The sequence below is a fragment of the Neomonachus schauinslandi genome, chromosome 6, assembly GCF_002201575.2.
Source record: "Neomonachus schauinslandi chromosome 6, ASM220157v2, whole genome shotgun sequence".
Classification (NCBI taxonomy): domain Eukaryota; kingdom Metazoa; phylum Chordata; class Mammalia; order Carnivora; family Phocidae; genus Neomonachus; species Neomonachus schauinslandi.
In genome coordinates this window covers 43,846,265-43,861,451 of record NC_058408.1, presented here as the reverse complement: position 1 = coordinate 43,861,451, position 15,187 = coordinate 43,846,265, and the positions used below count along the sequence as shown (strand labels likewise).

At 40.0% G+C, this 15,187-nt stretch overlaps 1 protein-coding gene across 1 annotated transcript; it reads left to right on the top strand.

The window, feature by feature from the left end:
- Nucleotides 1-8,536: 8,536 nt before the first annotated feature.
- APOBEC4 (apolipoprotein B mRNA editing enzyme catalytic polypeptide like 4) lies at nt 8,537-9,634 on the top strand (the record flags this gene model as incomplete). The annotated part of the gene is made up of 1 exon (XM_021682580.1): nt 8,537-9,634. A coding segment is annotated over exon 1 (1,098 nt), but the record flags the coding sequence as incomplete, so codon positions are not given.
- Between the last annotated feature and the right edge of the window lie 5,553 nt (nt 9,635-15,187).

Here is a 15,187-nt window from a genome sequence, read left to right as displayed (position 1 = left end):
AGGACGTCCATCCTTTGCTTTTTTGTCTTTTCCTCTCAACCCTAACACTTTCCTTGTCCCATCTTTCCTACCTAATTCCTTAATGAGCCCCACGAAATCTACTGAATTCTCTGCTCTCCTTTATTTCATGCTTGCTTTTTTTCTTCAGTTTAGGTAGTTTCTTACTGCTACGTGAATGTGGGCGTTACTATTCAGTGTCAACCAAACTGCTATGAAAGCAGTGAATTATATAATTAATTGGGCACATACCTTCAAATAAAAGTAAAAAAAAATAGCAATAAAAGTTATTAAAGTTACTTTATAGGCAGCAACTAGCAACACACAAGCCATCTTAGATATATCCCAAATTGGGATGCCAGAACACAGATTAGAAAATATATTTTGGAGTGTTAAACTGAGTAAAGGTCTTTAAAAAAAAAAAAAAATATATATATATATATGTGTATATATATATATATATGTATCAGTGTAAGACAGTTTTGCCTTTGTAAAGCTTTTTCATTATAATGTCATATTACTTTGATAGAGATAATATTCATTGTAACTCATCTGGGTGAAGATGAAGCATGGCAAGGTAACAAAGGAAGACAGAAGAAAGGAGTCTGTTTGGGGAAATAGATGTTTCTTCAAAGTTCCTCCCTTCCTGTACATGTCAATTTAGCAATAAGAATTGTGAGCAGGAACCGCATGATCAAGGTTCTTCATTTCCTTGTGGCTAAATTCTGTTTTAAAAATCATTTTGTGTGGGCGCCTGGATGGCTCAGTCAGTTGAGCATCTGCCTTTGGCTCAGGTCATGATCTCAGGGTCCTGGATCAAGCCTCTCCAAGCTCAGCGGGGAGTCTGTTTCTCCCTCTCCCTCTGCCCCTCCCCCTGCTCATGGGCTCACTGTCCCCCCCGAAATAAAATAAATAAAATTTTAAAAATCATTATGTGCAACCTAAATGAAGCTTTGCAAAGTCGATCTTCCTTTGGAATTTTCCTACACCTAAGATATGTAAAAAAATGGTGGCTCATGCAAAACAATAAAATTGGACCTTTGTCTCACACCATATACAAAAACCAATACAAATTAAAGACAAAAGTAAAAGCTGAAATTGTAAAACTACTAAAAGAACACATGAGGAAAAGGTTCTTGACATTGGTTGTGGTGATGAATTTTTGAATATGACACAAAAAGTGTAGGCATCGAAAGCAAAAATAAGGGTGCCTGGGTGGCTCAGTCAATTAAGCATCTGACTCTTGGTTTTGGCTCAGGTCATGATCTCAGAGTTGTGGGATTGCGCCCCACGTAGGGTTCTGCGCTCAGCGCCAGTCTCAAGACTCTCTGCCTCTCCCTCTCCATCTGCCCCTCCCCCTGCTCTCGCGCTCTCTCTCTCTCTCCCTCTAAATTAATAAATAAAATCTTAAAAAAAAAAAGCAAAAATAGGGGTACTTGGGTGGCTCGGTCAGCTGCCTTCAGCTCAGGTCATGATCCCAGTGTCCTGGGATGGAGCCCCACATAGGGATCCCTGCTCCACGGGGAGCCTGCTTCTCCCTCTCCCTCTGCCCCTTCCCCCACCCCGCTTGTGCTCGATTTCTCTCTCTCTCTCTCTCTCTCAAATAAATAAAATCTTTTTTTAAAAAAGCAAAAATAGACAAATGGGACTATGTGATACTAAAAAGCTTCTGCACAGCTGAAGAAACTTAATCAAAGCGTAAAGGCAACCTACAGATGGTGGAAAGCATTTGCAAACAACATATCTGATGAGGGGCTAATATCCAAAATACATAAGGCATGCGTGTAATAGCAAAAGAAACCAAATAATCTGATTTTAAAACGGGCAAAGGACCTGAACAGACATTTCTCAAAAGACATACAAACAGCCAACAGGTATATGAAAAGGTGTTCAAACATCTCTAATCATTAGGGAAATGTGAATCCAAACCACAATGAGATTATCACCTCACACTCGTTTGGGTGGCTATAATCAAAAAGACAAAAGATAATGAGGGTTGGTGATGGCACAGCAAAGGGAGCTGTTAGTCGGAATGTAAATTGGTAGAGCCATTATGGAAAACAATATGGCAGTTCCTCAAGAAATTAAAAATAAAACTACCACGTGATCTGGCAATCCCACTTCTGGGTATTTATCCAAAAGAACTGGAATCAAAGAGATGATTACCTCAAAGAGATGGTATCTGCACACCCATTTTCATTGCAGTATTATTCACAATAGTCAAGATATGGAAACAACCTAAATGTCCATAGACAGATGAATGAATAAAGATGTGGTATATACATAAAATGATATATTATTCAGCCTTAAAAAAAAAAATCCTGGCATTTGCCACAGCATGGATGAACCTGAAGGACATTATATTATATGAAACAAACCAGAAACAGAAAGACACATATTGCTTAATGTCATTTATATGTGGAATCTAAAATACACTCATAGAAGCATAGAGTAAAATGTTGTTGCCAGGGGCTGGGGCAAGGGGGAAATGGAGTAATGTTGGCCAACAGGTACACAGTTTCAGTTATGCAAGATGACTAAATTCTGGACAGCACGGTGACTATAGTGAACAATACCATATTGTATACTTGAAATTTGCTAAGAGGGCAGATCTTAAATGTTCTCACACAAACCCCCCAAAAGATAACTATATGTGGTTATAAATATGTTAATTACCTTGATTGCTGTAACCATTTCACAATGTATAAATATATCAAAAGATCAAGCTGTACACCCTAAATATACACAATTTTTATTTGTCAATTAAACCTCAGTAGAGCTGTTTTTTAAAACTGGTGGCTACCTGGGATTGCCTATCCCTGAAATGACCCTAAAATGCAATTGGTAAATATGCTAGTGGATAGAAGCTCATTTTTAAGGGAATATTTTCTTTAAGATTTATTTATTTATTTGAGAGAGAGCCTGGGGAAAGGGCAGAGGGAGAGAGAGAATCTTGAGCAGGCTCCATACTCAGTGCAGAGCCTGACACAGCTGGATCCCAGGACCCGGAGATCATGACCTGAGCGGAAATCCAGAGTCGGATGCTTAACCAACTGAGCCACCTGGACGCCCCTTAAGGGAACATTTTTAAATGGGATGCCATTTATCAATGTTAAATAAAAGATGAAATCTTGGTCTTATATTTACAAGTTCATTGAGCTAGGAGATGCTAGGAAAATGGAGGCAGGAAGTGAGGACGACAAAGGCATGATCAGTGGCAAACGGTGGGGAAGGGACCAATCATGAGCACTCACGGAAGCAAGCATGAAAGAAAATGTAACTGAAAAATAACTAGCTGAGGAGTTGGTGAATACACCTGAGACCCTTAAAAGGCAAAGATCAACATGAAACATCTAAACCAGAAGGAGTCCCCTTGAGGAGAAAGGATGGTTGCTGTTGTGCAGACTGGGAGTTTGACTGAGAAACTAGTTAAGAGTCCTAAGGCTGCTGCAGGAAGACTTCTAGGTGCTTCCCCTGTCCCTGATGGGCTATTTTCAGCAAAGTAAATGTGCTTAAAAACTTTTGGTGGTAACTAATGGGAATACACAGTAGTGACCACCACTTGCTCCTTCAAGTGGCCTGAGGAAGAGGAAAGAGGGAATAATCGGGAGTGAGCACAATGAATCAACCAATGACATGTCCAGTGTCCTAGGAGATGACGTGGAGTTGAAGGGGGCAAGGGAACAGAGTGGAGAAGGCAGAACGGCTCTTCTGTTAGCTATGGACAAGGGGCCACAACTGATCCAGGGGGAGGGTTTGCCTGAAACTGGAGGGAAACAGATACATACCAATAGCTAGAGTCTCCCAGGAACCCAGATTTGGACAAACTGAAGAGCTCTCCCTTCAGGGGCTGTGGAACTATTAATAGAAAGTGCCTCCCTTGGGGGAGATCAAGTCTCTGCTCCCTTTCATAGGTGCCTCCCTCTCCCAGAAGGGCAAACCTCCTAAGAAAGGTTCCTGTTGCCTCCACAGGCAACAGAACCAATGAATCGTGTCCACACACCAGGCCTGGCACCTGTTCTAAATCAGGACAAAGACACTGAGGAGCAGGACCTCAGAGTTTGATTCTTACAGCCAGAGGGAGAAAAACCCCAACATGTCCACTTAAATAGTCAGATAGTATGCTTTCATCCAGACTGGAATATGCATTCATGTATATTTTCATCTTCGGAACAGGTGGTTGGAAATGCAAATAAAGTAATAAGTGTCAGAGCCGTATCCTAGCAGTAGCTACTTTGCAAACGTTACCATGGCACCAATTCAACAGTGTTCTTAGAGGCAGCCACACCTCAACAAGGTCTTTCTAACTTGGGACAGCAAAGTTCAAAGGAACTAAGAGACACAAGCTGTGGAAGAGTCCTGAACCAATTAGGGAGGCGAAGCTTTCAGCACGACTGGCCTCTGAAGCCCCTTGAAACAGGGCATGGTACTTAAAGGAGGAAAAAAAGGGAACAGACCATTTTCTAGAACACCTGGAATGTGATCCAAGCCTGGAGACAAAATGATGGTAATTATAACTGCTAACATTTGTTTTTAGCTGCTAACAGATTGTGCACAGATTGGGAAGGGCAAACTCCATTCTCCAACTACTCCAGTGCAAACTGTGCTTTACCAGTACTCACTAAATCCTAGCTGGGGGTGAAAAGAGAGCAGATTGTCCTCATGTATGCCTCATTTATGTTAAAGGAAGAAAGGCTGTCGTCCCAGGGCTGCAGTCCAGGGGCTACTCACAACCGGAAGCAAGGAGCCGGGTTCTGTAGATCTCTGCTTCTTACTGCTAGTAGATCTGCTCTACTGAGGGCAGCACGCCTTTCCCAAGCACAGCCAAAGCACAGGGGAAAGGACAAGGTTGTAGGGACACAGGATGCTGGGAAGACAAGACTCAGCCAACCTGGCCTGTGAACCAACTAAGATTCCCCGAGGTAGGCCCTGGGCTGAACAGGGCATGCCCCTTGCCTGGGTAGGGGCAGAATGAAAGGGCAGATAAGCAAAAGTGAATGATACAAGAGAGTCTGTGATCAATGGGAAACTGATGATATAAACCACAAATTCTCTAAGAGTTCAAAGCAGGCGGGAGGTCTTTCCTGCTTCCCCTTCAGATGAAGGTGATCAAAGAATAGTCTCCGAAAGGCCCTCTGAAAAAGTGGAAGCTTCACCAATGGGGGACCACAGCCGACGGACAGTGAAAAGCCATTAGCAAGAGTGAACCTCCAGAGCTCCCTCCGTGACCTATGGAGGCCACTAGTCCTCAAGATCTCCTTAGAGGCAGTAAGGATGCATCCTTCCCAGCTAAAATAGGAGACGGAGTGCAAAGAGAGGAGTACTTAGGAAAACAGTCAGGACTTTCCATACTGCCTTTATTTTGAAAGATACAAAGACTTCTGCTTCCCATAGGGTAACGGGGGGACCATTAATATAGTTAACTCCATCCATCCACCCCCCCCCAAAAAAAACAGAAAGGCAGAGAAAGGCCTCATGGTATGGCTTCTGTAACATTTCAGTCAAATCATGGGGGACTCGAAATTGCAATTTGAGTAGTCACTTGGATATCAGGTGTGCCACCCAACAGCCGACCACATCCAGGGCTCAAGACTGAAAGGTAAGTGAGACTCTGGGCTTGGTTTCAGCAAGTTTTGATATTCAGAGAGCTCTATCTAGTCTGATGAGTAGGGCTGAAAGAGTAGGAAATCCAGGGAGAAAACAATGCCCAGGATCAAGCCCGAGATGGTGTGAGGCTCCAAGTAATGGATTCATTGCCAAAGGTGAAGCAGGGAAGTGCAGGACCCAGAGAAAAAGATAGGCAAGGTCTGGGAAGCCTCGGGGCATGAATTCAGTCACATCAGGAAAATGCAGAACTAAGGAGGACACTGAGGCAAACACCTGATCCTATGGACTAAATTGACATGACAGAGGTTAGGAGAAACCTGGAATGGGATGAGTTTGTGGTGTCCAGAATTACTGCAGAGATATCAGCCATTAGGAGAATGGTGTCTTGAGTAAAGTCACATTCCCTCTATAGCAGGACGGAGGCTCCTAAAATATTTTCTGCCCAGGACAGGTTAGCAAAGAAACTCTGCAGGTTTCAGCTGTACCAAACACAGCAGGGACGGAGGTGATCGGGGTTGAGGAAGAAAGAAGCTGATCAAAGTGCTTCCATATGAAAGGCTGTAATAAATATTCCTGTACGACAAATTAGATTTTGGAAAGTGAGAAATATATTTTGTTTTGTTTTGTAATGGTCAGTTTATCTCTCTTAAATTTTCTACTTTATCTGTGTTGTTGCCTGGACAAAGAGTTAAATGTAAAAGATAAAACCGTACATACTAGAAAAAAATATGGGGAATACTTAACTCCTCTTTGATGGGGAAGTCTTTTCTAAATACAATAGTAAAAAATAAATCTTAAGGGCAAAGATGAGACCATATAAAATGTAAAAATCAGTATAATTAAAAATGCCATCAGCATAATTAAATGGCTTCATAAACCAGGTAAAATACTTGCAAAAATTATGACAGCTAATCTTCTTAATACATAAAGAGTTCTTGCAAATCAGTAAGGAAAACCGCAACAAAGCACGGGGGGAAGGGGGAGAGATAGGGGATCAAACATATTTCACAGAAGAATAAATACTACAGACCAATAAGCATGTGAAAATGTGTTCAACCTCACTAGGAATTGAAAAGGTCCAAATTATAGCCACAAAGGGATACCGATGCTCACTTCTCAAATGGGCAAAGGAGGTGATAAACATCACTGGGAGAGAATGAGATAGAATTGGGACACCTCCCTAAAAAGCAATCTGACAGGGGCGCCTGGGTGGCTCAGTCGTTAAGTGTCTGCCTTTGGCTCAGGTCATGATCCCAGGGTCCTGGGATTGGGCCCCGCATCGAGCCCCGCATTGGGCTCCCTGTTCTGTGGGAAGCCTGCTTCTCCCTCTCCCACTCCCCCTGCTTGTGTTCCCTCTCTCACTGTGTCTCTCTCTGTCAAGTAATAAATAAAATCTTTAAAAAGAAAAAAAAAGAAGCAATCTGACAAAGTTTGAGCTAATAATACAATTTTAGTGATCTACATTAAAAGAAAAAAATACAAATTTATTTATAGAAATGCTCATCAAAGCATTATTTATAATAATAAAAAGAGGCAAGAATGTGAATATTTGATTACATATTTGTTGCATAATAAAATACTAATTAGCCATGAATATTGTTTTTTGAAGAATTTTTAATAACATGGGGAAATACTCATGACCTAATACTAAGTGAGAAGTGAAGTATAAAACATGATTTTATTTATGTTGTACATAACAAACACACATAGCAAAAAGACTAGAGGGAAGAGACATGTTAACAGTTATGGGAACGTAAACTGAGATAAACCGGTATGAGTTTTTATTTTTCCCTTTATGTATTAGTATTTTTAAAAATATCCTACAAGAAATACATAATACTTGAATAATAAAAAGTTATTTAAAAATGTTCTTAAAACTATATTAGAATGCCCTAGGTTGTTGCTGCTTGGGAACAATGATAACTGAGTAATTTTTGTTTAAAGGAAAAAAAGCATTACTTAAAGACCTCAACTTTTGTGGTTTAACATCCCAGAAACTATTTATTTGAAATAAACTAAAGAACTATATGTGCTTTCCAGAATGGTAAAGTTTCCAAAATGTTCTAACAAGACCCACCCACTGGAAATAAAACTCTCAAATAGCAAAGTGTCCACGACCCAAAGAAAACTCAAGTGGCATTCCTACGAGAAGTCTCCACCATTAACCATGATCCTTTTCCCAAAAGGATAATTACCTCCAATTTACTGCCACTGATCTGAAGAAATAACTGATTTTAAATGCAAGCACACTCAAAACCTATGCAGATAATTAGATAATATCATTCAGAAAAGGGACAAAGGAAGAACATTACAAACAAAACTGCAAAATCCCTGCTTGTTTGTTTAGACTTTCAAAAACAAGAATCATTTAGATAATCCTGGGATTTGTACTATCACTACTAAGAGCTCATCTTTATTGAGTCCTTAATATGAGTCAGGCACATAATAAAGCATTTTATATGTATTTCATCGTTCAATCCTCAAGATAATGTACTATTCTTATCCTCCTTTTACAGACAAGGAAGCTGTGACTCCCAGATTTTAAACAACTTGCAGAAAGTCACTGAGCTGGTAAGTGGCGGGGCCCAGATTTGACAAGGTAGTCTGTTTCCAGAACTTGCACTGTTAACCCATTTGCTGTATTGCCCCACAATCTGTGAAAGAGGTAAAGGTGCATTATACCTTTCTTTTTCCTCTCCTCCCCAGGCCCCAAGAGTCTCAATTGAAGAAAGATGAATCCTGAGCTTTCTAGTCTATGGATATATATCACTGTCTTTTACAATCAAAGACGCTATAGTGATTGTGCTACCTCCTTTAAAGAAGAGTATGGTTCAATAAAGTAATGCATTTTCTTTAGTTTTTCCTGCACTGGTTTTAGGTATAATTTCTCTCCCTTGTTTAGGGTTGCAGCTAGAAGACCATAAAACTAGCAATGGAGCCCTTATATGAAGAATACCTAGCAAATCGTGGAACAATAGTAAAACCTTATTACTGGCTAAGCTTCTCTCTAGATTGCTCGAACTGTCCTTACCATATTCGGACAGGTGAAGAAGCAAGAGTTCCCTATACAGAATTTTATCAGATTTTTGGATTCCCTTATGGGCCAGCGTATCCTCAAACAAAGCACCTCACATTTTATGAACTAAAAACTTCTTCTGGAAGCCTGGTGCAAAAGGGCCATGCTAGCAGTTGCACTGGGAATAATACCCACCCAGAATCAATGCTATTCGAGATGAATGGTTATTTTGACTCAGCCCTACACAATAACAACGCTATCAGGCATATCATTCTGTATTCCAACAACTCCCCTTGTAATGAAGCCAACCACTGCTGCATCAGCAAAATGTACAATTTCTTAATAATGTATCCAGACGTTACTCTCAGCATTTACTTTTCTCAGCTCTATCATACTGAGACCGAATTCCCTGCCTCGGCGTGGAACCGGGAGGCTCTCCAGAGCCTGGCCAGTTTATGGCCACAGGTCACTCTGAGCCCAATAAGTGGCGGAATTTGGCATTTTCTCCTCAACAGCTTTGTGAGCGGTGTCTCGGGATCAACTGTTTTCCAGCCCATCTTAACTGGGAGAGCACTGGCTGATAGGCAGAATGCATATGAGATCAAAGCCGTAACGGGGGTGAAACCTTACTTTACCGATGTTCTTCCCCAGACCAAAGAGAATCAGAACATAAAAGCTCAGGCAGCTTTAGAGAGCTACCCCTTAAACAAGGTCTTTCCTGGACAGTCTTTGCAAGTGACAAGGGGACGACCGCAACCCAATCTGACCCCAGACCTCAGGGTTCCTGTCATTTTTGTGCTGGTGCCTTTCAGAGACCTACCACCAATCCACGTGGGTCAAAACCCACATAAACCCAGGAATATCGTGAGGCACTTAAATATGCCTCAAATGTCATTCCAGGAAACCAAGGACCTCGGAAGGCCTCCCATGGGAATGCCAGTCGAAAGAATGGAAATCACGGAGCAGCTTGCAAGTAGCAAAGAGATGGATGAAAAGAAGAAGAAGAAGAAGAAGAAGAAGAAGAAAGGAAAAAAATAAAATCTATTATTTCTACAACGTGAGACCAAACAACTACCAGAGGACTAATTCGATAGCAAACAAAAATCTGGAAACTTTCTCTCTTCGGTCTGATCCAAGATGGGAGATTGAATGGATACACTAAAAGCAAAACCTGAATTATTTGCTATCTCAACTACTATAAAGCTACACTACTTTTAACATAATCCAAGATGTTTCCATAAGCAACTTGACCTCTCTCCTTTATTTTGAAAATGACATTATCAAAATGGAGCCATTAGTACCTTGCTAATATTTTGGTGTGAAAAAGGAAATGTCATTATTCTAGTCTACCCACATCATCTTTCCACCAAAAAAGCCCATGGACTAAACAGCTTCTTAAATTGATTTCAGTATAAAAATTTACTGTAAAATTGGAAAACAGCCTGCAGTTACTGACATTAAGTGCTGTTCGCAAAAGCAAACCAGTGATTTTCCATTAATTGTTAATCATGGACAGAAGACTTTAGGCAGCCCATTTTTTTTTTCCTAAAGTGGTTCAAAATAGTTCTGTGTGAAAAAAAGAAGTTATTTTGCTAATTGATTATATACAGCTACAAAAACTGATTTTTGAAACCTAGTCACCTGCTCAATGTGATTTTCCCAGCTCAGGTCTCTCCTTCCTGAGCAGACGATAGAGGCAGGATGATACATGAGACCCTGCAAAGGCTCCTTCCATCACACACCATATAAAATCCAAGCTGCTCTTACTGGCTGTCAAGGTTCCTCCTTTACCTTCCAGTTGCCTAGTCTCATCAGCAAGATTGTAAGTTCCCACAGGTCAAACACTGTCTCTCTCCCTCTTTGGTTTTCCCTTAGAATCTAGCCAAGTATCCAGGCAAAATGTGGGTAGCAAGGTTGTGAATCTACATCTCAATAACTTTACCAATCACTGTTTCCCAACACTCCATACCCATTCCAACAAAGGGCTTGCTTAACCATCCTGCAATGGACATCATTTTTTTTGTTGTTAGCATCCATTCCCCCTTCTTCTGATATAGCTCCCCAATGCATAATTTGTTTTACTTCCCTTTTTCCAAACGTTTTCTCTTTTCAGCAATGTATATCTATACAGTCTCTCAAAATCTTGTTCGAAACACACTTCTAGGAAGTGTTCCTTGAATAACCATCTGAGCGTGTACATTAAAGCACTTTGTGTTTAATTCATTTACATTTGCTGCCTCACTTTCCTCTTAGAAGTATGTAAAAATATATTACAAGAAAAATGTATATCCATTTGTAACTTGCTACTAAATTTTTTCTTTAAAAAAAAAGATTTATTTATTTTTAGAGAGAGAGAGCATGCCCACTGTGGGGAGGGGCAGAGGGAGAGAGAACCTCGAACAGACTCCCTGCTGAGCAGGGAGCCTAATGTGGGCTCCATCTCACAACCTTGAGATCATGACATGAGCCAAAATCAAGAGTTGGATGCTCAACCAACTGAGCCACCCAGGCACCCCAAATTTTTTCTTAATGTATGTAAAAAGTAACGCTAAGCTAAAATAAGATAGTTTTGCCATTAAAAAAAGCTTAAAGCAGATGGGGTAACTGGGTGATGGACATTGGGGAGGGTATGTGTTGTAATGAGCACTGGGTATTATATAAGACTGATGAATCACAGACCTGTAACCCTGAAACAAATAATAGATTATATGTTAAGTAATTGAATTTAAATTAAAAAAGGAAAAAAAATTTTTTAATTAAAAATAAAAAGCTTAAAGCACATAGTACTCCATGTCAAAAGAGGAAGTGGAGGAGGAAGAGGAAAAGAAAGAAAAGAAAAATGTTTAGAAAAGAAATTTCTATTGTGATTAAAATAAACATCACTAAAATTTTTAAAAGAATATTCTATTGTTAACATGAAAAATTTTATAGAATTATTGGAATATAATTACATTGTAGTATACAGTGATTATTATTTTAAAAAGCACTGAAGTTTATTATTAGATCATGAAATCATATGTCTGCAATCTGGGATGTAGAGTCAAAAAAAATAAAAAAGACCCAACGCGACAAATTCAGCATCTCTGTCCAAGTGGGCAACTGAGCTAAGAGCACTGGCAAATCTGAGGGGTTTGGAGAAACAGCTCTGAAGCTTCTGCCAGGTTGGCCGGTGATGTCCTGCAGCAGTTGGGAAGGATCTACCCACCTTATAGGTTTCTTAAAAAAAAAAAAAAGAAAAAAAGTAGATTCAAACAGTTGCCATGAAATCTATCTACAAAGTGGTCAAAAAGACATAACAATCAGGCTACAAAGAATTCAGTTAAAAACATAGTCTGAAGGGGCGCCTGGGGGGCTTAGTCAGTTAAGAGTCCAACTCATGATTTCAGCTCAGATCATGATCTCAGGGTCCTGGGATCGAGCCCCAAGTTGGGCTCCATACTCAGCAGGGAGTCTGCTTGGGATTCTTTTTCTCTCTCCCTCTGGCCCTCCCCCCACTCGCTCTCCCCCCCCCCCCCTCTAAAAATAAATAAATAAATCTTTAAAAGAAACATTAAAAAAAAAACCATCGTCTGAAATCTAAGATGAATTTGTATTTCAATGGTATATAACAAAGGGAGAAATGTTGCCTGAACTACAGGAAAGAAAAGTGCCTTTTGGCAGTTAAATTTTTGTACTAGTTAGACATGTCTGGAACTAGGAAGAATGTCACTGACAGGTCATGAGTCCCTGGCCAATATAGTCAAGGCTTCAAAAGACTGTTAAGAGAGCATAAAGATATATGGCCCTAGGTATGTAGTCTCTCTTTCCCCTTTGGTAAAACAAGAGATAAGACTAGTTCATAATAAGGTCCTTTCAGCTCTATCCGTTCTAAGATGGCTTGGATCAGAACAATAGATCCATGGAGCAAGCTTTTACAGTGCAGTGACCACACTTCTTACTCACACACAATGGATTCTTGGTCACATCAGGCTGGCCCAGGGACTTAGGGAAGAGTAAAAGTTGGAATGTTCCACCTCTCTTCAGCAAACTGGCATTAGTGATAGTGAAGAATTATCACTGCAGCCACACTTATGGAAATTCCAATAAAGGAAACACAAGCCAATAAATTAAGCAGCTAGTGGTGTGGTGATCTAAAAGAGGCAAGGGGTATGTCCCAAGAAACTGATGAGGGTAGAGGAAGGGGAACCCTACCTTTATGAATCTACCATGATGCAGGTTTGCCTCTCAGTTTTGTAGGTTCAACTACCTACTTAGTCAATACAGAGAGAATGAATCTATTAACCAGGGCAGACCTGGATTAATAAAGCTCCCAAGACTGACATGTAAAAACGGAAGGCTGTGTACTGATTTCCAGTGAGACTTACAACGGGATATGCAACCAGATAATTCAAGTGGTCTCGCCTGTACAGCCTCTCCATGCAGAGAAGCTACCTCAGAAGCCAAATTATAATCAGAAGGTTGCTTTGTGGATTAGGGGAGTTCATTATTTGAATCAAATGTTTAGTGCTACCACAGTCTGCTTACCAGGGACACTGTGCCTAAAATGGTGGGCTCTGCCCAAGGGCACCTGACCCCCGGACAGTGTTTAAGTGGGGGGAGACTACAGGAGACCACAGAAACCTTTATAACCAACTCCTGTCATGACTAGTATCGATTCTCTATAGATGTTAATGTTTTATCAAGCTACCATCTAATCCTGCTGGCCTGGGAGCAAATCCTATCTCTTTAAACAGCTGTTACATATCTTTTTTGATTCGAAGCACATGAAATCCAAAAAGTTTAGCTCAAACAATATCATGTTATGCATCTTATTTCCAAAGGTTTTAAGGAAAACTACATGGTAACTTATACTAATTACAAATAATATTATGACTGCCTAACATTTAGTGAGAACTATATGTCAGGCACTTTTCTAAACAGTTACATGTATTAACTCATTTAATGCTCCCCATAATCCTATGAGGTAGGTATTATCATAATATCTATTTTCAAATAAGGAAATTGCAGCACAGAGAACTCATGTAGTAAAGGTTGAGCTAAGATCAAACCCAGGAGCTCTAGCTCCAGAATCCCAGTTCTTAATCACTATGCTTTAATGGCTCTCAAAATAGCAACAACATGGACTCACTACAAAGCCTGGGAAAATCAATACCCATTTTTACCCACATTGAGGCCTTTCTGTAGTTCTGCTCAGACTATTGCATCAACAGGCATCCTGTAGACTATGGGAGCTAGGGAGGCTGGGTGGGCTGGGCTGGAGAACTTAAGTAGCTCTAGATCCCAGAGTTTTGGCACCCTCCTCATCCCCTACTCCTTGTTTTAGCTAGAGCCTCATACCAAACATACGTCCTGAGATTACCTTAACTTGATGTCTCTGACTCTCAGGGATGTACAAAATCACAGACCTGAGGCAATGGAACATTGCTTTATTACTCTATTTAGTTAATTAAGTGGAATTGGTGCCTCAAAAAATTAAAAAGAGAATTATGTGATCCAGCAATTCTGCTTCTGAGTATATAACCAAAAGAATTAAAAATGGGGTCTCAGATATCTGTATACCCATATTCATAGCAACATTATTCATAATAGCCATAAGTAATCCAAGTGTCCATCAGTAGATGAATGGATAAAGAGAATGTAGAATATACATACAATGGAATACTATTTGGCCTTAAAAAAGAACGACATCCTGACACATGCTAGAGTTGTGAATGAATCTTGAGGAAATCAAACTAAGTGAAATAAGCCAGCCACAAAACAAAAAACAAAAAACAAAACAAAACAAAAAAACCAGGTACTGTATGAATCCACTAATATGTGGTACCCAGAGCTATCAAATTTATAGAGACAGAAAGTAAAATGGTTGTCTTTGGGGGCTGGGAGAGGAGTGGGGAATGGGGAGTTATTGTTTAATGGTACAGGGTCTCAGATCTGCAAGATAAAAAAAGGTCTGGATATGGATAGTAGGGATGGTTGTACAATAATGCGAACGTAATATTACTTAAAGGTACACTTAAAAATGGTTAAGACAGTAAATTGTATGTTATGTGTATTTTGCTACGACTTAAAAAAAATTAAGTGGAATTATTCATCAACACCTACTGATCTCTTCATATACTAAAAAAAGTGACATCTTTTGTGATAGACTAAATATTAGGTAACAGGCTCTCTGTCTATCTCAAAATACTGAGATAAGGTGGGGAAAGCTCACAAGTACCTGAAGAACAAATGTCTTTTAAAAAATCATTACAATAACAAGATTTTTTAAGTTCACAGTTTAGAGTTCATTTCAAGCTATGAAAAGCCCTGTGTAGGTTTATGTGGACCCTGATACTTAGTTATATCCTTATTTTTAGCACAAAGGTAAGCAGTACAGTTGGGAATAATGAGAAAGACTTACTGAATAGACAGTGGTGATTAAAAGCACGAGCTTTGGAATGTGACATACCTAATTACCATACCAGTCTGCCATATGCTAGTTGAGTATCATTGGCTGAGTCACATAACCTCTCTCAGTCTTTGTTTCCTCATCCATAAAATGGACACACTAACTCCTAAGCCCTAGAG